A 23,459-nucleotide genomic window follows, 5' to 3' on the forward strand; every position below is an offset into this window, starting at 1 on the left:
AGAAGGGAGGAGAGAGAGAGAGACTGCAGACAGGGAGAACAGATGACCAGGAGTATGAGTTTTACTTCATCTGCACAGACAGACATGGGCTTGCAGGAAAGCTGGTTAGAGTAGCAGGACTTTAACCCTGGGATCAGCACTTTCCTGAATTTGACTTGAAGTTTTTATTAATATTATGTTTGGGTCCTGAGAAGATTCCTTCAGCCAGGCTGACTTATGACACTAAATGACTACACTTACTAATCACATAAATATGGTTTATGGAATGGTATAAAATGGTTTATGAAATCATTTTAAACCATCTTTTCAACAGTAATTATGTCAGTCCCATAATACCTTAAACCAAGTGATATTGGCAAGAATTAGCCTAAGCATCTTTAATATTCTGATGATTATCATGCAGAATTGCCATTGCAATAAAATGACAGGGTTGTGTTCATTTCTCTCCTTCCACTGCATTTCACTTTTTTCCCTTTCACATTAAAACATCCTTCATAACATTTCATCATGGGAGAAGACTGCGTAAGTTTCCAGTTGCTGTAATTTAGTTAAACCATAAAATTGTTTCCAGATTAGCAACCATGAAATGGAAAGACAATCTTATTTATGAATTTATAAATCAGATAATCTCCCGAAAATAAATCCTGAAACCAGAAACACTTTGATGATTAAATAGGAGGGACAAGTTTTCTCATTACCATGTGTCTAAAGAGTTGGATTTTTGTAAAATGACTTTGGCCAGAACGGGGCAGCCCACACGTGTCCCCAGTGCTCTGTTACCACTGCTTCTAACCTCTCAGGCCTTGCTGTTTCCTGGGGAAGGGGAGAGGACCACCCCACCTCTACTGTCAAGATCAAGTGTAGTCTCTGGGGAGGATGTCAGAAGAGCGGTCACCTAACTCGGTATCTCTGACCTATCGTGCCTTTCTCTTGGTGGCCCTGCAGGTGACATATCCTGCAGGAGACCCCCTCCAGGGAGTGTTCACTCTCTTTCTCACAGATACAAAAAGCAGAGCTGCAGCCGGGCTCAGTGGCTCAGCCTATAATATCGCGCCTTTGGGAGGCTGAGGTGAGTGGATTGCCTGAGCCCGCGGGTTCGAGACCTGCCTGGGCAGCGAGACCTCATCTCTACAATAAATCAAAAAATCAGCTGGGCGTGGTAGCACATGCCTGTAATTCTGGCTACTCGGAAGGCTGAGGCGGAAGGATCACCGGAGCCCAGCAGGTCGAGGCTGCGGTGGCTGGAGCGACCACTGCACTCCAGTCTGGGTGACAGAGTGAGACTCCAACTCAAAAAAAAAAAAAGCAGAACCAACCATGTGGTTACCTGGAGTGGAGACAGCTCATTTGTTCTAAAATATCCAAACTCTTGTCTTCGGCAGTTTTGCAACTCTGTCAATAGCCCTGAAGAAGGAGAGTGGGATGCTAGTCAGGGGATGTTCTTTCTCTGCATTCTAAGACCATCATCTGGGGGAAACCCAAGGGAGAAGCCAAATGCTCACTGAGATCAGGAAAATGCCAAAGGCGTCTCTGAAGTCCTATGGACTCCAGTTTGTCGATAACCCGGCCTGTGCCGTAACATTCTCTACTTCTAACCATGAAGATGAATCAGTTGACGATCAGCATCCTTTACCTGGAATGTTTTGGGTGCTTTTTTTTTTTTTTGTAGAGACAAGGTCTTGCTATGTTACTCAGGCTGGTCTCAAACTCCCGAGCTCACGCAGTCCTCCCACCTCAGCTTCCCAAAGTACTGGGATTACCAGTGTGAGCCGCACCCAGCCAGGGCCCATTGTTTCGTTTTTTTTTTTGAGTTAGAGTCTCACTTGTTTGCCCAGACTGGAGTGCAGTGACCTCCCGGTCACTGCAGCCTCCTCGACCTGCTGGGCTCCAGCGATCCTTCCGCTTCAGCCTTCCGAGTAGCCAGAATTACAGGCATGCGCTACCACGCCTGGCTGATTTTTTGATTTATTGTAGAGATGAGGTCTCGCTGCCCCGGCGGGTCTTGAACCCACGGGCTCAGGCAATCCACTCACCTCAGCCTCCCAAAGGCGTGGGATTACAGGCTGAGTCACCGAGCCCAGCTTGTTTCCATTTTTAATGCTGCTGCTCTCCTTTGTTGAACAAGGTAATGGAACCTCTTGACCAGAGAGGAAGTAGAAGGAACTCTGGTGTAGCCCTAATCAGTGTTGTGTTCAGGGCCAGTGTTGGAATTCCAGGACTCCCTTCAGCCATTTTCCTCTCAGCAGAGTCTCAGTTAGTAAGTACATACATGAGACTCACCTATATCTTGCTTTTCTTAATATTACTGTCTTCAGCACGTACTTAGGTTGTCACCATGCCTTCGTATCCCACACTCCAGCTGTACAGAACCCTTTAAACCACTTCCTTACCAAAGTTGTCTAGACTCTAAAAATTCTATGTTATTTTTTTCTTAAAGAAATATCCTTTGCCTTTTCCAAGGACTGAATAAGAGCAGTAAACTAATACCTTTCAAGGTGGGCTTGAATGCAATTCTGCTCTTAGGGACATCCATTTGACTTCCAGTGCCATGGCGGACAGAGCCCCTATGGGATAAATGCCAGTACTGGACACCTTTTACCCGGTACTAAGGATTTCCCCCAGAAAGTCATTCATTTCATAGAAGTTTGGTGTGAGTCCATGTCTCCCACGTGACGGATGGATAATCAACTGCCACCCCCATTGTTTCTGAGATACTGCTGTGACTTAGTCAATAAACGGGATTTCCAATGGCTATTTACTAATCTGCTTTCTTACTAATTTTTCTCTTTGGTACATGGACTATTTTATGGCAAAGAGGATGCCAAGAACACAGGTATGGTAAACGCTCTATAGCTCAGAGGTTTTGCATCAACCGATATGCCTGGAAAACATTTGCAAAGTCACTCCATAGGGATACATTTATACCCTAACCTCTTGAGATTTGTTTCCTGTCACATTATTAGAACAGAGAGGAGACCTTACTATTAATATATTGTTTAGAGTTTTTTTTCCCTTTGTTGGGTTTAGAATCATTAACTATCCAGACTGCATGATTTATATCCAAGAGACTCAGTATTGTAACAGATCATCAGTTTTAAACTAAAGAAAGTACATGGAATCCCGCCGTCAGAAGCTTGTAATTACAAAATTAAGCTCACTTTGTCATACGGTTCTAAGGGTTATATTCCAAAGGCAAAACTTAATTTTATGGACAAAATTACCCTTGAACATCCTCTTGATTGCCATAAAGTTTAGGATACGCATGTACTGTCTCTCAATAAGCCCAACTTAGCCATTTTTTTAATCTAGTGAAAGAACAGATCACCATTATTTTTTCCACTGAGTGCTGGAAGAAGTAGATGGCTGGTACTTAAGAGCCACAGTGAGCCGGGCGCAGTGACATATGCCTGTAACCCCAGTGCTTTGGGAGGCCAGGAGAGGATTGCTTCAGGCCAGGATACTAGCCTGGGCAATATAGCAAGACCCTGTCCCTAAGAAAAATGTAAAAAATCACCCAAATGTGTTGGTCATGCTCCTTGTAGTCCTAGTTTGTTGGAAGACTGAGGCAGGAGGAACACTTGAGCCCAGAAGTTTGAGATTACAGTGAGCTATGATTGAGCCACTGCACTCCAGCTTGGGCAGCAGAATGAGACCGTGTCTCTTAAAATAAAAAAAACCTCAAGCCTGTAATCCCAGCACTTTGGGAGGCTGAGGTGAGAGGATTGCCTAGGCAACTTGGAGAGACCACATCGCTACAATAAATAAAAAAATTAACTGGGTGTGGTAGCAGGTGCCTGTAGTTCCAGCTATTTGGCAGACTGAGGCAGAAGGATCGCCTGAGCCCAGCGGGTCGACACTGATGTGGTCGTGAGCATGCTGCTGCACTCCAACCTGGGCTTCGAAATGAGACTACAACTCAAAAAAAAAAAAGAATGTTAAAAAAAAAAAAAAGCCACGATATATGAATATGCTGTTTGTGGCTAGGAATTCCCATCACTCATGCAAAGAGAGGCCCATAGGACTGAGACCTGCAGTGCGGATCAAAGTCCCTTCTCTTATCAAGCTTACGCTATACACTGTGACAGCTGTTCATGGGGGAAAAGAGCACACAGGAGATCCCCGCACTATTTAGATCGTTCCCTCCTCTCTTCTTTTTCTGGTTTGGACTACCAAGCACATGTAACTGAATTCACAAGAGGTGACCTTTGTCATGCCCTCTTCACTTAGTCGTTGTGTTGTTTTTATGAAGTATGCGTTGTCTGAGGTCCAGACATGTAATCCTATTTCAAACGCCAGATGAACTGTACTGTCACATTGGAGAGCCCTGAAGAGAGAGACACAGAGTCTCACAGTAAATCATTGGAGGGATTTTTCATTAGCATCTTAAGATGACCAAGCTGTTAGGGATATTTGTTTTCCTGCTTGATCCTGTAAAAGCCTCCAGGCTGAAGTCCCCATGACATTACATTGAGCATTATACCCCCAAATCATACTTGGATTTCAATCATATTTTTCTACAGTCTTAAGAAGAGACAAGTGTTTGTGTTGCCCTTAAGCTATAAAATAACTGTTACTACCCACACAACAAACATCTCCATCATTTACACCCAAACCACTCAGCAGCCTCCTGGCTTAGACGTGCGCTTAGCCGGGCCAGGTGCATGCAGTACCTGGCCGAGGACTTTGCTGGTTCAGTGGGGAGCCTTTTCATGCAAGGTGACTTAAACGAAGCAGGGCTGAGAGGCTCAGAGACACATGACAAACAACCTGAAGTATTTCCCAGGGAGGTGATTATCAGTTTTCCAGGAGGCCTCTACCGGTCTGTGCCTTGTCCTTTTAAGTGAGGTCACTGGCTTGACACTAAACTGATTATGGAATCTTGACCTCAGGCGGGGGTTGGCAACTCTTTATGTTCCTGAGCCAGGTTGGGTAAACCTCAGTGGCCTGCCAGGTGGTACCTTTTATAACCCTCAGATGGATCATTCACCTGGAAAAACCAGTCTGTAAGTCAACAGAGCTTTAACAAACAATTCTCTTGTTTTACAGAGAGAGGATGCAAGCCATGGAGAAACAGATTGCCAGTTTAACTGGCCTTGTTCAGTCTGCGCTTTTTAAAGGGCCCATTACAAGTTATAGCAAAGAGGCATCTAGGTAAAAAAAAAAAAGAAAGAAAGAAAGAAAGCAAACCAATGAGAAAATCATTCAATCTGTTTCTCTTTAATCATTAAGATATTCATTCATTCAAATCCGTTTCCTTGTAATCATTTCAAGGCTGAAAATATTCACATCTCTATGAATCATGGGTGCTGTTGGTTTCTGTTTTGTTTTGTTTTCACCTCCTGGTAATTCTTGGTCGAAGGTAACGCTTTGGCCTAAGAAGGTAAATGGGCTTCCCAGTGCATGTGGCTTCACGGACAACTCACCGCACAGTGCCTGCCACCGCCATCCTCACGTGTCCTTGTTGCCATCATATGAAAGTCACAAGTGTGCCCGGCTGCATCCCACCCTGCGTGCCAGGCACACAGCTGGGAAGCCCCTTCCATCCTGGCCAGTTGTGGTGCTGATGCTCAAATGCCCTCATTGCTTTATCCCATCACTGCTAATTGCTTCAAATGGTGAATGGAATGGGGCGAAAGAAAAGAACAAAAGCATCTGGAGAACTGTATAGCTGACTCTACTTTTTCTCTTACTCAGTGAGAAAATGATGAAAACCGCAGCCAGTAGGAGCCACACAGACGGCGCAGGTGAGTGAGCGTTTCTCAGAGCTCTGGAAGGCCTGCAGGCTGCCTGAATTAGCCCTGCTCTCAGCAGTGTTTCACCTTCCCCTAAGTCATTTACTTGGTGTGTTTTCAGAGGATTCCCAGATAACGCCTTTCACTCCCACACCTTTCCTGTTAATGCCGAAATTCCAAATTTAGTCATGAATTCAGGGAGCAAAGTATTATCTTCTCACTTGTCTTCATTCATTTATTTGCTCATGCATTCATTTATTCATGTATATGGCCATGCAGTGGGCATCACGTAGACACGGGGTTGCCTGCCTGAAACTTAGAATGCTGTGGGGAAGGGTGGATATGAGACAAGTAATTTTATGTGATTTGAGTGTTAAGAAGTACAGAATAAATGCTTAACCAACAGGGCTAGCTGACACTCAGGACGTTCCCCTGAGGAAGTGACATAAACTGAGGCCCAAAGGATGAAGAGGATATAGGAGGCAGGAGAGCCATCCAGGTCAAGGAAAATTAGATATTATTCTGGGTGCAAAGCAAAGCCATGGGAAGGGTCTACCCTCGGGAAGGACGTCAGACCAGCTGCATTATGGGAATGAATGAGTAGAGACAAGAGCCAATAGGGAGTGGCCAGTGGTCCAGACGGCAGAAGATGCACTCTGCCTTGTGTCTGTCTGCTTTTTAAATTCTCCACAAAGAGGACCCAGTTTCATTAGCAGTGATGTCAGTAGTATCTAGATCTATGTGATGAATGTCTTATCCTGCAGTCTCAAGACAGGCCTCTCCAAGAGGATGAGGTCTTCCCTCCCATTGGGCTAGAAATAGAAATCCTTAGCAGGGACACGTTCAGATACTAAATTACACAGGAAGCATATGGTAAGTTGGGTGAAACCCCACATTTAGGGAAGCCACGTGTGCTAGTTTTGTGCAGCGTGGTAGAGGGGACAGAATTTGAGACTCGAGCTCGGGGCGCTGTGGTCCTGCTTCTGTCCTGGCTGAGCACAGTTTGGCTACAAGGCCAACAGGGCTGTTCTGCCAGCGTCCTGGTCCTTACCGGATTTGTTATTTTGCTTAGAAATCAATCAGTGGCCTTGGCCGAAGCCAGAGAATTCTTTCCCAGAAATCGCCAAACAGCAGTTGCCAGTTTGTTTTGGAGGTATTTATTTATTCATTTGTTGTTTTATTTATTATGAACTTAGAGGGAGAAATGGAACCTGCTAAACAGAAAAATCTTTCTTCCCTCTGGAATCCATTCTAGAAACAATTAGTATCTAATACCATTGTTCTAATCAATATACATGTGCTATTTTGTACTCTTTTAGTTCTTTTCACTTCTTGTGGAATAATAACAGGAAACATGTAGTGAGTGCTTCCTGTATACTTTTCATATGTTCACTCATTAACTCCTGGACTCAGCCTTGGATAGGTACAGTTTTTATCCCATGTGCCAAAGGAGAAAACTAAATGCACATCCACACGAATGTGGCATAGTCCACATAGCTGTCATTTTATCTCATTCTTCTATGTTAAGATACCCCCATCCCGGCCAGGCTCGGTGGTTCAACCTGTAATCTCAGCACTTTAGGAGGCCAAGGCGAGTGGATTGCCTGAGCCTGCAGGTTTGAGACCTGCCTGGGCAACTTGGCGAGACCTCATCTCTGGAATAAATCAAAAATTAGCCGGGCGTGGCAGGTGCACCTGTAGTTCCGGCTACTTGGAAGGCTGAGGCGGAAGGATCACCTGAGCCCAGCAGGTCGACACTGGGGTGGCTGTGAGTGTGCCACTGCTCTCCAGCCTGGGTGTCGGGGTGAGACTCCAACTCAAAAAAAAAAAAAAAAAGATACCCCCGTCCCTTAAAAAATACATAGGTTCATTTCTTTGTTTTGGAAAATTTTATAAATTTCTTTTTTGAGCAAGTGTCATTTCCTCAGATACATTTCCCAAAGTGGCAGCTGTGGGTCCAAAGGGACAAACAGTTTAGTAACACTAGTGACATGCTGCCAGTTTCCTCTTCTGAGTGGCTGAGCCGATTTGCGATGCCATGGGCGACACACACGTGGGCTCGCTCCCCACATCTCTGCTGAGTTTGGACTTTCTCATTCTCATGTACCAGGGCTAGATATCGTCCACAGGGGCTTCGTTGCTATAGCAGCCTTGTATAGCGTGCAAAATATAATAATTCTTCCAGAATCCTAGGAAGTAAGCTATGAGACAAGCAGTATTGTCTCTGTTCTGTAGACATGTAAACTGAATTCTATAGAAGTCAAGGTGTTCACTTGGCCAAGGTTAAACGAAAAAGGAAAACCCAGACCTCCTGGTTACTTCGGGAATATGTAATTGACTGGCTATAAACGGTAGAGGAAGCACCCATCTCAAAGGTATGCCATAGGCTTTACACTGTGCATTAGACCACTTAACACACATGACCCTATAAGATGTGAATATCTGTATTTTAATGGAAGGAAACAGAAGTTCAAGGAGGTTTAGTTATCGAAAGCCACACTGCTAGTAGGAGTGACAGCCAGTCTGGCCAACGCCCAAACACATGTTCTTATCACAAGATACATTAAATTCCACATAAAATGTGTATTTACATAGATTCATATTAAGATAAAAGTGACTAAAATAAAGACCTGGAGTGGGTGAAGGGTATGGAAAGGAATAAGATCCTGAGGACAAGCTGTATGTTGACTGTCCTTTCTAGGCAGGGCATGTGGGGAACAGTCTGTGACACCCCCCGCTCCCCACATGTGGGCATGGAGGGCAGATCTCAAGTCTTGTGAATCTAATCAGAATGGAGATTCCTTTGCCACTGGGGGTCCCAGCCACCAGATGTATCTCCGTCCTGAGCTTAGATTTCAGGGCACTTCCTATAGAACTCAGCTGCTCCCCCTACCACCACCCCTAGCCTTCCACACCTGCTGTGACTCTAGGTGATGAAGGGGCAGCGTCAGAGACTCCTCCCGCCTACTCAGCTTAGAGAAAGAATCATCACAGCTAACTGCAGTGAGGGCACCCCCATGCCAGATGCTAGCATATTTGCTAGTACTGTAGTCCACACGATAACCCCTACACCCACTTTACAGATAGGGAAACTGAGAGAGAGAGAGAGGGATTAAATTACTTGTCCAAGGTCATACCCTAGGAAGTGGACACGGAGAATGGTTCTCAGGTTTTGAATTGAAGTAATTGAGTGGACAATAGTGCCCCTGGCTAAACATAGGCCTGTAGAGATGGAAAGAAGCTTGGGGAAGATGAGTGGAAATGGTGAATTTGACCTGCTATGGAAGAGTTCAGAAGTGACTTGAAGGTGGTGGCATGTGACTCTGAAGATCATTATACACTGCAGACAAGGACGTGGGAGACCCTGGCAGGTGGTGGTAGTGGGCATTACCTGCCTAGAAAACGTGTTCAACAAGAAGAGACCCAGGGTACAACAACCCAGCATTTAAGAGGTTGACAACAAAAGAAATTAGAAAAGGCTGGGTGTGGTGGCTCACACCTGTAGTCGCAGCACTTTGAGAGGCTGAAGCAGGAGTACTGCTTGAGTCCAGGAGTTCAAGACCAGCCTGGGCAACACAACGAGGCCTCCTCTCTACAAAAAAGCAAAAAGTTAGCCGTACGTGGTGGTCCATGCCTATCGTACCAGCTATTTGGGTGGCTGAGGTGGAAGGATCACCTGAACCCAGGAGGTAGAGGCTGTGGTGAGCCAAGATTGTACCACTGTCCTTCAGCCTAGGCAACAGAATGAGACCCCAACTCAAAAAAAGAGAGAGATTGACAAAATGAAGCAGCAGAGAGAAAAGTTTCAAAGTGACTGAAAGGAAAGAAGTGACTGAAAAATCTCAGCATCACATTGAAGTCACATCAGCCCAGGGGCATGTCCATTGTTCTGACAGCTAGGACATCACTGCTTCCAAAGAGCCAGTTCAGTGAATGATGGCCCTAGAAGCCAAATGTCATGGATTAAAAGGTTATAGATGAAGACATCTTTAAAATGTAGTGTTGGCTGGGCTCGGTGGCTTGGCCTGTAATCCCAGTGCTTTGGGAGGCCTAGATGAGTAGATTGCCTGAGCCTATGGGTTCGAGACCAGCCCAGGCAACTTGGTGAGACCTTGTCTCTACAATAAATCAAAAATTAGCAGGACATGGTAGCGCGCGCCTGTGGTTCCGGCTACTTGGAAGACTGAGGCAGAAGGATCGCCTAAGCCCGGCAGGTCGACGCTGGGGCGGCAGTGAGTGTTACACTTCACTCCAGCCTGGACGACAGAGTGAGACTCCAACTCAAAAAGGAAAAAAAATGTAGAACGTAGATTCTGTCAAGACATTTGTCATGTGTAAGGAGAAGGAGGGATGAGGAAGGAATGTGGGCTTTCCCTTAGCTGAGGAGTTAGCAGAACGGACATAGTTTGTGGTCTCATTCATTGCCCAGATGCTGCTGCATACTGTGAATGTGTGTGCCCGTTTGCAAATACACATGCCCTGATGCCTGTCTGTAAGGGAGTGATGGTAAAGTCATCTGGCTGATTCTCAAAGGAAAAACTTCCAGGGAACTGTGGTCAGAACCATTGACACTGGAAGGTGCTAAGTTAATTCTAGCATCTGTTGTGCCTGGAAATGTCATTGGCAATTCTTTCACTTAGTACCTTCATAGTTGGACAATATCCTTTGGAGCAATTGCAGAAACGGCGAATCTTGCTCTTTGGGAGGTGATTTTGATTTGGGCAGGGGAGCAACACAAAGTTGGTCAGAGATATGACTGGTGATGTTGTTAGTGACCATTTAGACTTTTCTTTTTTTGAGTCAGGGTTCCACTCTGTTGCCCAGGTGTGAGGGCAGGGGCACAGTCACAGTTCACCACAGCCTCAGCCTCCAGGACTCAGACAATTCTTCCACCTTGGCCTCCTGAGTAGTGGGGACTAAAGCAACATGCCACCACACACAGCTAAATGTTTTGATTTTTTGTAGAGACAAGGTCTCGGCATCTCACTATGTTGCCCAGGTTGGTCTCAGACCCCTGGACTCAAGCAGTCCTCCCACTTCGGCCTCCCATAGTGCTGGGATTACAGGCATGAACCACTGGGCCTGACCACCATTTAGACATATAAAAATAAAAAGCTCACAGTCCGGCCTGCTGGGACTCCTTTGTCAGTTCATAAAACACCTATTGGCCTGCTCCCCTGACGTCCCCAAGAGGGCTGTTTGAGGGACTGGGAGTCTGTCCCTATTGGAACTGTCCCCCAAGGGTAAAGGGCATAGTATGCCATCAGCTCTCCACCCATGAGGCCAGGCAAGGAAGAGGACAGCTGTGAGGAGCTCCCTCACATCTTGCTTGCTGCCTGTCCCCTTTAGCCAGTGGCAGCAGCCCCACTGAGGCTGTGCTGGGGAAGGAAAAGTTCCCACGGTCGCTGATCCAGGACAGGAAGACTAGTCATCGCGTTGTAAACACTCCACTTCTACAGATAAACAGCAGAACAGCAGTGTTCTGTCCTGCGAGGTCAGCCTGGCTGGTGACAAACCTTCCACCTTTCCCTTTGCAGGAAAGAGAATCGAAGTTGTGTGTGTATGTGTTTGTGTGTGTGTGTGTAATGTGGATTCAGCATCTACCCCGGAGCCTGTTCCATAGAATTGAATTGTCCTATAAAGGAAACAGCACTTCCTTTTAATTCTCATACCTTCAACCTTGCTGAATCAGATAAGTCCCATTAGGGATTCTGAGTCATTTTTTTTTTTTTTTTGAGTTGGAGTCTCACTCTGTCGCCCAGACTGGAGTGCAGTGGCTGCTCCCCGGCCACCTCAGGCTCAACCTGCTGGGTTCCGGTGATCCTCTCGCCTCAGCCTTCCAAGTAGCTGGAACTATAGGCGCGTGCTACCATGCCCGGCTAATTTTTTTTTTTAGTTTATTGTAGAGATGAGGTCTCGCCAAGTTGCCCAGGTGGGTCTCAAACCCGTGGGCTCAGGCAATCCACTCGCCTCGGCCTCCCAAAGTGCTGGGATTGCAGGCTGAGCCACCGAGCCCGGTGCAGCTCCCTCACATCTTGCTTGCTGCCTACCCCGATATTTTGAAAGTGAACTTGGTCAAATCAGGCCCTTCCCTGGTAGACTTTTGAAATACATGAGAATTATTTAAGTTGGACTCAAAGAGAAAAAGTTTATGGTCACTAGAGACCAGTTTAGGGAGAACTGCTTTCCGCCTTTTCGGATCCCTCTCCTACAGAGTTTTCGTGCCATGCCTCATTTTCTTACTAACAGGAGATGTGTACAAAAGTCCTACTTCTTTTGGTTTTGGAAACCTGAAGGGATTCAGGACAGAAACCAGTTCTTCTTAGTTTCCTCCTGATAATTAAATGAATCTCTGCCCGGAAATAAGGTGCATGGCCTTAGGGTACCTCAGCCATTCAGGAAATAGTCACACAAACACTCCATATTAGGTCTCAGAAATTTTTAAAAATTATTATGAAATTACAGATATTCACTATGCAGATTTAAAAATACAAAAATAGTAATAAAAATATAAACCTTATATTACAATACCATCAGCTGGAGATACCATTAATACTTTGATATTTATACTTCTAAACTCTTCTCTGTGCAACCCTTTTGTGTTTAAAAAAGATAGATACTGGCTGGGCGTGTTGGCTCAAGCCTATAATCCTAGCACTTTGGAAGGCCAAGGCAAGGGATTGCCTGAGTTTGCGGGTTCAAGACCAGCCTGGGCAACATAGTGAGAACTCATGTCTACAATAAAAATCAAAAAAATTAGCCGGGCGTGGTAGCATGCACTTCTAGTCTGGCTCCTTGGAAGGCTGAGGTGTAAAGATCACCGGAGTGGAGCTCAGCAGGTCAAAGGTGCTGTGGCCATGAGTGTGCCTCTGCACTCCTGCCTGTGTGATGGAGTGAGACTCCAACTCAAAAAAAAGATCGATACCTAACTGGACGTGGTGGCGTGCATATGTAGTTTCAGCTACTTGGAAGGCTGAGGCAGGATTGCCTAAACCCAACAGGTCAAGGCTGCAGGGGTCGTGAACATGCCACTGCACTCCAGCCTGGGCAACAAGAGTGAGACTCCAATTCAAAAAAATAAACAAGATACATAAATATATAGATATATACAAAATAGACATATGATAGATAGATAGATAGATAGATAGATAGATAGATAGATAGATAGATAGAAGCATAAGCTGCTCTGTGGCCTGCCTTCCTATGACAATGAGCTTCTAGAATGTGATTCTTACAGACTGCATGTAACATTGCGTGATTTATCTTTTGTTATTTTCTTGTAATGAGAAATAGAGGCCTTCTTAGGGTTGCCAGCAATCTGCAATGGGATGAGGCTTCTGGGCTTACAACCTAGGCGTTCCTCTCCAGCCTTCTTAAGCACTCTGCCTCTCTTCTCTCGTAGGAACTCCCCATGTGGCTGGCGGGAAGACCCTCGGCGCCCTGGAGTCCCCGGCGCCCCCTGGCCAGCGTCCGCCCGCAGGCACCCCGGCCCTCCACATGAGCCTGCTTGACATGAGGCGGAGCGTGGCGGAACTCAGGCTCCAGCTCCAGCAGATGCGGCAGCTCCAGGTACAGACGGTGTCCCTCCCACACGGCATCCTCTGACTCAGGTCCCTCGAGGCAGCATTCTCCTGCTCCCCTGTTCTCAGTCCTCCTTCCCCTTCTCTGGGCTCTTGCTGCCATCCTTCTCCTGAGGTTAACTGAAGTCCCCAAGAGCAGAATCATAATGGCATGGTTTCCTGTTACACACACACACAATCCTGGCCTAGATCCTTCCATTGTAACGGCAGTCCATCGACCACCGCTTCTGTAAGCCACATATGATTTGACACAGGAAGAAACCATTCAACATCTGCTTTGGGACAAGAGCCGAAAGGAGGGAGCCTCAGGGAGCAGGCCCACAGCCCGTCCAGGCTGCCTTTTGACAGTGTGGGCTCCATCTTCCTCCACAGGGAGCAGACACAAAGGGGATCGTCAGCCAGGCTTTTTTTTTTTTTTTTCCTGCAAGAAGCTGTGATGTATTTAGAACTTTGAATTGAGACTAGAAGATGAATTCATAAGGTAAAACAGCTACTGTGGATGATTTGTTAAGAAAAACATCTGCATTTGATGTGAATGGTGTGAGCCGGCTTTTCCCTACCCTTTTCCACTGTTGAGGAATAAATGAGCTGAAGGAATCAAAGGGGGAGGAAAATGGCCCTTCGTGGGTCTGCCGCAGCAGCAAGTCTGTCTCCTGGTCCTGGGAAGTAAGGAGGCGGGGTTGTGCTTTTCTGGATAAACTCGTGTTTGCTCTGTGTCACCTCCCCCAACCACACCCTTGGTGGTAGGTTGGGCACTGAGAATGGAGTGCTGGCTTAGATGCCATCCAGGCATCCTTCTCGACTTCCAGAAGCTAGTAACCCAAACAGTGCTGAGAGCTGAGCACATCCAGGAGCCTGGAGTGGTCACACAGGTGTGGCGTCCTCAGTAGCCAGTTGGATGCCACCTTCTGAGCCCTTTCCTCAGTAGGGAAATGGCTTCTAATGGCTACTCTTCTCCTTCTTTGGCACACCGATGGCATAATCCCTACTAATAAAGAGTAAGAAAATGATTTCCAGGCCAGGTGTGGTGGTTCACGCCTGTAATCCCAGCACATTGGGAGGCTGAGGCGGGAGTCTTGCTTAAGTCCAGGAGTTTGAGACCAGCCGGGGTAACATATCAAGTCCTGTCTCTACAAAAAATACAAAAATAAACTGAATGTAGTGGTGCACTGCCTGTAGTCCCAGCTACTTAAGAGGCTGAGGCAGAAGGATCACCTGAATCCAGGATGTCGAGGCTGCAGTGAGTCAGGATCACGCCACTGCACTCCAGTGTGGGCGAGAGAGTGAGATCGTGACTCGAAAGAAAAAGAGAGAGAGAGAGAGAGAGAGACAGAGAGAGAGAGAGAGAGAGAGAGAGAGAGGTTTCCGCTTGCTCTCCACATACCAAAAACAAACAGATGGGCAACTGGTTTGAGAGACTTGCCCTGAGGCCCATGCATGGGTTTTGAGGGTTGCTGGAACAGATCACACTGTCCAGTGCTCAGATCTCCAGGGCTACTTTGTCTCTCAGGCAACGTCCCACACCTTGGACATCTAATGCAAATTCATTTAAATCCTCTTCTGAGTCACATCATCTGTGACAGTCTCATCCTGTGCGCTAACTTCCCTTTGTTTTGCAATTATAAAGACATTTTGCAAAGAAATGAAGTCTGTAGGTTGGGCTAGGGTTGTGTGCAGAGGTGACAGAGTCACATGTCTTCAGTGTCCAGGCAGTAACAGTAAGCAAAGCAGAGGAAGGACAATGGCAAATTGGCTCCTTTAAAGGACAGTCGCTGTTCAGTTCAATATTAGAGTCCAGTGTTTCTAGATGTCTCAATATTTCTAAGGAATCTGGAAACATAGGTTTTATATGAAATATATCTTTTATTTTTAAATGTTGGAAAGTAATTAAAAACTGGTTACTTAGTATTCTGCAGGCCAACGGACGCCAGAGGCGGCCTGTTTGCTCCCTGGTTTGCTCTTACTTGGGGCTTCTGGAGGTTAAGCCCCTTCTTTGCACTGCTCCTGCCTTTGGGCACCATCTGCTGGCCATTTGGAAACTGTGCTCTCTTCGTTGGACACAAAAATGTGTACCATGTGTATGAGTACCTAACTGCTCTCAAAACGAGCATTTGTTGGTTTGGGGACAGGGGCGAATTGCCTTAGCGTAAATATCACACTTCCCCCGGATATTTCAGAGGCGCTAGAGGCAAATTTGATACCAAGCCTATGATGTTTGCAGCTATGGCATCACCTAGGTGGTGGCTGGCACTGCTTGGTCCTCTGGCTGCCTGGGAGGCACCACTCACGACTTGCCTTTCCTGGCAGCCCTTGAACCATGGCGGCTCAGGGCTGAAGAGTAGCTGTCTTAAACCAAGAAGTTCTTTGCTCAAAGTCTGGGAATGCTATCTTAGCCACACAAGTTTCTTTATTGTTCCAGAACTGCCCTAGTTTTCTGGCTTTCTGGGAAGAAAGAACAATGAGCACATGTGCTCTTAAGCTTAGGAGTCTGTGTTGTCCTAGAGAGCAGACCCAGGGACAGATGAGCACTGTGGTGCCTGGCCTGGCTGCTACTGTTTCTACTTCTCTGTCTTTGTGTTCTCGGGGTCCCATTCAGCTTTCCTCCCCCTTAGGCTTCCATCTTTCGGTCAGGGGAGTCTATTTAACACAAAAACAGGTTAGACTCAGTAGCTCTCTCAGTCCCAGTTCTCCTTCAGCATGTGTATTCTTCCACACCAAATATGGAGTGCAGCCCCACAGTGATTATAAGTCCAATAATGAGCCATCATTAGAGATTTCCGAAACTCTCTAGACTCGTCTCAAAAAGAACAAAAATTGAATTAGAAATTCAAATGTTCTTTGAACTGTGTTATAAAATAGTGAAACTGAATGAAATCGCTTGTGCTTGGCAGCCGGTTCCCAGTAATTAGATAATTAAATCACTGGAAAGTCCTAGACTGTAGAGCATATTCTATTTGGGCATTTCATTTTCAGGGTTGATGAATTATTCTCAGGAGTAGAAATTTGATGCAGACACAGTGAGGTGGGCAGATTTCAACAGGGCAAAAGAAATATCAAGGGAGGCATAAGAAGGCTGAGCAGAAGATCGAGGACCCTGTTCAACCCTGTTCATATTCTTTTCTGTTCTCTGGTTTTATATGAACTATCCGTCTAAGAATGGTTCTCAACCCTGGCTACTCGTTGGAATGACCAGAGGCCCTTAATGAAAATGCCACTACCCAGGAACGACTGCCAGAGTCTGACATCATTGGTGTGGACTAGAGGCTAGGCACTGGTGATTCTGGAATGTTCCAGAGTAAGAACTACTGCCCTCGGGTATTATGAATACTTAGTCTACAGAGATGCCTTCTGGAAATGTTGAGATCGGTCAACAAAGGTGTGAAGGTGTAATCACAAAAGATGAGACAGAAACAAATGAGATAGCCACCAATCTTTTAAGTACAAAAGATACACCCTATGACTTAAAGCCCTGACTTCAGACAACATGCCTCATTCCCAGTGGCTACGGGGATATGTCCTCTGCTTAGCCGCACTTGATGCAAGAGTCTTTAGCTCAGGCTGGAGTGCAGTGGCACAATCACTGCTCACCGTAGCCTCAACCTTCTTGGGTCAAGCGGTCTCCCTGCCTCAGCCTCCTGAGTAGGTGGGACTGCAAGCATGTGTCACAACGCCCAAGTAATTTTTTTTCTTTTTTGGTAGAGATGAGGTCTCTCCATGTTGTCCAGGCTGGTATTGGGCTTCTGGCCTCAAGTAATCCTCCTGCCTCAGCCTTCCAAAGTGATGGAATTGCAGGTATGAGCCACCACATCTGGCCACTATGGAACTTTTATAGTGTTATGTTCCCATGACCAAATAATTGTTGGGACCAAATGTGGGTGACTCACACCTATAATCCCAGCACTTTGGGGGGAAGGCAAAAGGATTGCTTGAGGCCAGGAGTTCTAGACCAGCCTGGGCAACATAACAAGACTGTGTCTCTACAATACATTTAAAAAAAAAAAAACAAAAATTAGCTGGGTGTGATGGCACACACCTGTCGTCCCAGCTTCTCAGGAGGCCGAGGCAGGAGTATCACCTGAGACCAGGAGTTTGAACCTGCAGTGAGCCATGATCATACAGCTGCGCTCCAGCCTGAGTGACAAAGTGAGACCCTGACAAATTACAGTTGTCTGTAATTTGTTAGCAGTAATGGAAAAGGGTCTTGTCTAGGTCTTATACCTAACAAATGTTCTCTTCTAAAGGTGGTTATCATTGTCTACTGCCTTTCCTGATGTGATTTAGTAAAAGTCCCAATTTTCTAAGTAATGAGTGACATCTTTTTCCCAGATGCATTCCCACAGTACTTGCATTTTACCAAAACAGTCCATATCTACAGAAGTGACAGTACTTCCACCCCTCTCTGTGGGTGGCTGAGAGGAGAGAGAAGCTTCTGGAAGATATGGTACAGGCGCTGTGGAGTCCAGATAAGACTTGGCCTAAGAGACAATGAATCTAGCCTACTTCTCTAATTTTCACACATTTTTGGGGACCCTATCTCCCTATTCTGTTTCCTGATAAATAAAAAATTGGGTTATTCTGAACTTCATGTGACAATTTTAGGACTCCTGGGGATTTGCTATCTCTTCCCAAGAGAGGGAGGAGGTAAGATACCAACATAAAACATAAACATAGCAGTCCATAGAGCCCTTGTATTTGACGTGATAACATTCAACACAGTTAGCTGAATGCGTCTTTTCGTAAGATAGTGCCTCTTGGAAATGTGCCAGAGTCTCATTTATCTTCTGACATTCAGAATAATGGTCTGTGGAACATGCCTCTCTGAGAAAAGCTCACTGGAGGTTGGCCTGTGTGAGGCAGATCTTTTTCCCCTGCCAGGCAGAAATAATAAATGGAACTAGCTGGTCTCGGTGGCTCAGCCTGTAATCCCGCGCCCTTGGGAGGCTGAGGTGAGTGGATTGCCTGAGCCCGCGGGTTCGAGACCCGCCTGGGCAACTTGACAAGACCTCATCTCTACAATAAATCAAAATGAACCTGGCGTGGTAGCGCGCACCTGTAGTTCCAGCTACTTAGAAGGCTGAGGCAGAAGGATCGCTGGAGCCCAGTAGGTCGAGGCTGCGGTGGCTGGAAGCAGCCACTGTACTCCAGTCTGGGTGACAAGAGTGAGACTCCAACTCAAAAAATAAATAAATAAATAAATAAATAAATAAATAAATAAATAAATGGAACTAGTACAGGGGCTGATTATTAGACTGCCGAACAATGTACCGAGCTCTGGTCACATCTTCAAACAGCAAGAGGTTGTCGAAGATGGGAAGATAGCACCCCAATTGCATGTAGCTGTGGCCAAGCATCCTTTGTCTTGTTCCCTGAGGCCTGGGGGTAACTTATCCAGGTGGTCAGAAGTCATTCTGGGGTTTGACCATTCTCATGAAACTTCCTGATTTGTAATAGCACTGCTGTTCAGTGTCACTTGCTAGACAGCAATATCAGTCCAATTATTATATTATCCACTGTGGGCAAGAAATCAAGATTTTACCTAAGAAATCAAGACTTTACCTAAAGCAAGATCGAGGATGCGAGATAGCGGTCTGTTTTCAGGTGGGTAGACTTTGGTTTAGGCAATTTGCTAGTTTGTTCATGAAGTGATATGGATAACTTATTTGATCCGATTAAAATTTTAATGGCCAAGAACATTATTTCTGTCTAAGTTTGCTTATAAAAATGGCCAGGTGCTTTCAGTAAATGATGTTTCCAGCTATGAGGAAATAACTGCAGCTCCACTTGCCTTCCCACTGTTGACAACTAGAAAACTGAAAAATAAGTAAATGTGTGAGACAACTATTTTCAGAAATTGGGCAACAGGACTGTGATGCGTAGGAAAGAGAAACAAAGGAGGTGAAACTACAGTTGGCTCAGCTTTCTGCCTGGAAGTACTTTTCATATCTTAATGCAGGAAGGGATGACCCGAGCATGGCACTGACTGTCATACTAAGTTGAGAAGATTAAAGTTTGAGGAGCTGAGATAACTAGACTTTGTGGACTGGAGTACCAAATAGAAGAAAACTCTGCAGAGAAAGAACTGCTTAAATATGTGGGTCTGTTATTGAATAATGAACCAAGCATGTGTGCAGGCAGGCAATGACCTTGGTGCGGGGCTGAAAAAGTCCCCCGAGCTCACACAGGACTGAGAGATGTTCATGTTCTGATAATCAGGAGAGGCAAGCAAGCCTTACTGAGCCCATGGGAGTAGAGATCAGAGAAGGGCTAACCCTCCTCTTAGTACTAAACCAGTCAAAAAGATTCTAGAGTAGAGAGTTACCCTAACAGTTTAAAAATAAGCCCCCACCAGCCTGAGCAACATAGTGAGACTTCATCTCTATAAAAAATTAAAAAATTATCTGGGCATGGTGGTGCATGCCTGTATCCCCAGCTATTCAGGAGACTGAGGTAGAGGGATTGCCTGATCCCAGGAGATGGAGGTTGTGGTGAGCTGTGATTGTGTCACTGCACTCCAGCCTGGGCAACAGAGTGAGACCAAACTCAAAAAAAAAAAAAGCAGCTTCTAAAAGATACAGTTGATCCACAAGTAACTGTCTGCCAGAGAAAGCTCAAAATCTGTCAAAGAAAACAACAAAAATTCAGAACTCCATGTCCAACATCCACTCAAAAATTACTAGATGTGTTATGATGCTGCAAAATGTGACCTTAAGAAAACTCAGTTAATAGAAACCAGCCAGAAATTACAGAGTTAATGAAATCAGCAGCAAGAACTTCAAAACAGCTATTGTAATTTTTCTCAAGGATTTAAAGGAAAACATGAACATAATGAAGCAAGAAATTAAAGATATCAAAAATACCTAAGTGGCACTTTCAAGAGCTGAAAAACACAATATCTGAATGGGCTTAACAGAAAATTAGTCACTGCCCAAACAAAGCATCAGTCAATTTGAAAACATAGCAACGGAAAATGTCCAAACTGAAGTACAGAGATGCAAAAGACTGAAGAAAATGAACTAAAATTTAGTGGCCTGTGAAACAATATTAAGTGGTCAAGTAAAAAGAGAAAAATATTCAAAGAGATAATAGCTGAAATTTTTCCAGATTTGATGAAAGCTGTAAATCCACAGATCAAAAAGCTCAATTAATCAATCAAAATTAAAATTTAAAAAACTCAATAAACCCTTAGAATGCTAAACACAAAGGAAGCCACACCAAAGCACAGTGTAATCAACTTGCTAAAAATCTTAAAAGCTGCCAGAGGGGTTGGGAAAAAAGACACATTAGATGCAAGGAAACATAAATAAGAATTAACATTGACTTCTCACCAGAAACAGCAGGCAAGTCAGAAGATAATGGAATGACATCTTTAAAGTACTGAAAGGAAAAAACTTTTAAAAGATAGAGAACACTTCCTAACTCATTTTATGAAGTTAGCATTGCCCTAAGAGCAAAACCCTAAGACAAAGACATCATAAGAAAAGAAAACCACAAACCAAAATCCTAAAAATAGATGTAATAAATCTTTAACAAAATATTAGTAATTGAATCCAGCAAGATGTAAAAAGGATAATACATTATCCCAGAGTTTTATCCTAGGAATACAAGATTGTTTTAATGTGAAAAAAACTAGCTGGGCTCGGTGGCTCAGCCTGTAATCCCACCCTTTGGGAGGCTGAAGTGAGTGGACTGCCTGAGCCTGTGGGTTCAAGACCCGCCTGGGCAACTTGGCGAGACCTCATCTCTACAATAAAATTAAAAAATCAGCCGGGCATGGTAAGATATTGTATTTTACAGCGCGTGCCTGTAATTCCAGCTACTCGGAAGGCTGAGGCGGAAGGATCGCCGGAGCCCAGCAGTTTGAGGCTGCAGTGGCCGGGAACGGCCACTGCACTCCAATCTGGGCGACAGAGTGAGGCTCCAACTCAAAAAAAAAAAAAAAAAAATGTGAAAAAAACTAAAATAAAACTAGAAAAAAAAACTAAACAGTGTATTTGACTTCATTAACAGAATAAAAGAAAAATCATATTGTCTCAAGAAATGCAGGAAAAGTATATGACAAAATTTAACATCAATGAAAAAAGCACTCAGCACTTCAGGAGTGGAAGGAAACTTCCCCAACCTGGTACAGATTGTCTGTGAATAACCTACAGAAAACATAGTGATGAAGCACTCAGCACACTCCCCACAGCATCAGGGACAGTCCGAGGAGCCTGTTCTTGCTTCTACTTAACCTCATAGCAAAAGTCCTAGCAAGTGCAATAAGGCGAGGAAAAGAAATAGAGGCACATAGATGGGAAGCAAAAATGTATATTGGCTTTACTCACAAAGGACATGATTGTATGCATACATATACACGATTGTATCCATTTTGTATCCACGGAACCCACAAAAAAAAAAAAAATTGCTACCAGAGGCCAGGCACGGTGGCTCACACCTGTAATCCCAGTATTTTGGGAGGCCGAGGCAGGTGATTGCTTGAGCCCAGAGTTTGAGTCTTGTCTAGGCAACGCAGCAAGATATCATCTCTACAGAAAAAAAAATTTAAAAGTTAGCTGGGCGTGGTGGTGTGCTCCCCTAGTCCCAGCTCCTCTGGAGGCTGAAGCAGCAGGCTTGCCTGAGCCCATGCAGTTGTGGCTATGATGAGCCGTGGCTTTGCCACTGCACTCCAGCCTGGGTGACAGAGCGAGACCCCAACTCAAAAAAATGCTGCCAGAGGCAAGTGAATCGAGCAAGATCACTAGAATCAAGTCAATATAGAAAAATATTAAAATGTGAATATATCTGCACAGTAGAGTTCCACTCAGCACTGAAAAGAATGAATGACTGAAATACTCAGCAGCATGGCTGGATCCTAGAACCATATGCTGGACAAAAAAAGTTGGACACAAAGGATACAACAGTGTCATACCATTCCCTTGATATAATGTCTGGAACAGGAGAAACTAATCTATAATGACAGAAAGCAGACCGGTGTTTCCTTGACCTGAAGTCTGGGCATTGATTGGTTACACAGTGTCCTGAAAGAACTTTTTAGGGTGATAGAAAATGGTATCTATCTTTTCAGCTATAGTTCTATCGGTATACACATTTGTCAAAACTCATTGAACTGTGCACTCAAAATGGGTATATTTTATTGTTTGTAAACTGTGCCTGCATAAAGTTGATTTTAACTATTGAAACGTAGGTATGTCTTCCTGAGTGAAAATCAACTTCATGATGTGAGCTGCCGATGACTAATTTACTCGAAGCATTTAGAGAGAGGGGTTGGTCTGTGTCACATCTCGGGCGCTTCCTTTTGCTCTGCTGAAAGATCAGGGACTGTCTTGCATCCTGGATACTGGCAAGAGCACCAGGCAGGGAGGGCAGGGAAACAGGGAAGTGGATGGAGAATCCATACAGACATTCCTCCATCACGATTCTCCCCTCACTGCCACGTGCCAGCTGTTGTGCTGTGACAGACCCCCTCTTCAGTATTCCCAGTGGGGTCGTGGAAAGCCCCTCTTTCTGGGAAGGAGGAGAATAAAGCTTAGAATTCAAGGGCAGCCTCTCCCTTCCCTCCTCTTCTGGTGGAGGAAGTCAAGTCGTATTTAAATATTACACACAGTCGTGTTCTTCCATTATCTTCGTAGTCTTCTCAGAAATGTTATACTGAGATTCGTTCACAGAACAAACACAGTTGACCCTTGACCGACACGGGGATTAGGGCTGCTGGGCCCCCCACACAGTCCAAAATTCAATGTATAACTTTTGACTCCTCCAAAACTTAACTACTTATACCTACTGTTGACCTACTGTGACCCCTGCCACAGTCCCGGAAGTCAGGGCAAGCCCTGGGGCATGAGAGCTGAGCCCAAGCCATCCCCGAGCCCTCGGGTCACTGCCTTACTGAGAACATAAACCATCAGTTAACATCTATTATGAGCCAGGCTTGGTGGCTCAGCCTGTAATCCCGTGCTTTGGGAGGCCGAGGTGAGTAAATTGCCTGAGCCCCCGGGTTCGAGACCCACCTGGGCAACTTGGCAAGACCTCATCTTTACAATAAATCAAAAAATTAGCCGGGCATGGTAGCGTGTGCCTGTAGTTCAGGCTACTTGGAAGGCTGAGGCGGAAGGATCGCCGGAGCCCAGCAGGTCGTGGTTGCGGTGGC

At 45.3% G+C, this 23,459-nt stretch overlaps 1 protein-coding gene across 7 annotated transcripts in view; it reads left to right on the top strand.

Annotated features, from left to right (window-relative positions):
* Positions 1-23,459, top strand: part of KIAA1217 (KIAA1217 ortholog) — a 158,374-nt gene that overhangs the window by 101,541 nt on the left and 33,374 nt on the right. For 4 of the 7 annotated variants that reach the window (XM_021709667.1, XM_021709666.1, XM_021709668.1 and 1 more), the window contains 2 exons: positions 5,695-5,744; positions 13,135-13,301. In XM_021709667.1, the coding sequence (XP_021565342.1) occupies positions 5,695-5,744; positions 13,135-13,301 (217 nt within the window). Of the gene's footprint in view, positions 1-5,046; positions 5,152-5,694; positions 5,745-13,134; positions 13,302-23,459 lie in introns of all 7 variants that reach the window. The other 3 variants (XM_008052302.2, XM_008052300.2, XM_021709665.1) reach the window with 1 other exon arrangement.

The sequence above is a fragment of the Carlito syrichta genome, unplaced genomic scaffold (genome assembly GCF_000164805.1).
Source record: "Carlito syrichta isolate Samal-C Ts95f unplaced genomic scaffold, Tarsius_syrichta-2.0.1 Scaffold271701, whole genome shotgun sequence".
In the NCBI taxonomy this organism is placed as follows: domain Eukaryota; kingdom Metazoa; phylum Chordata; class Mammalia; order Primates; family Tarsiidae; genus Carlito; species Carlito syrichta.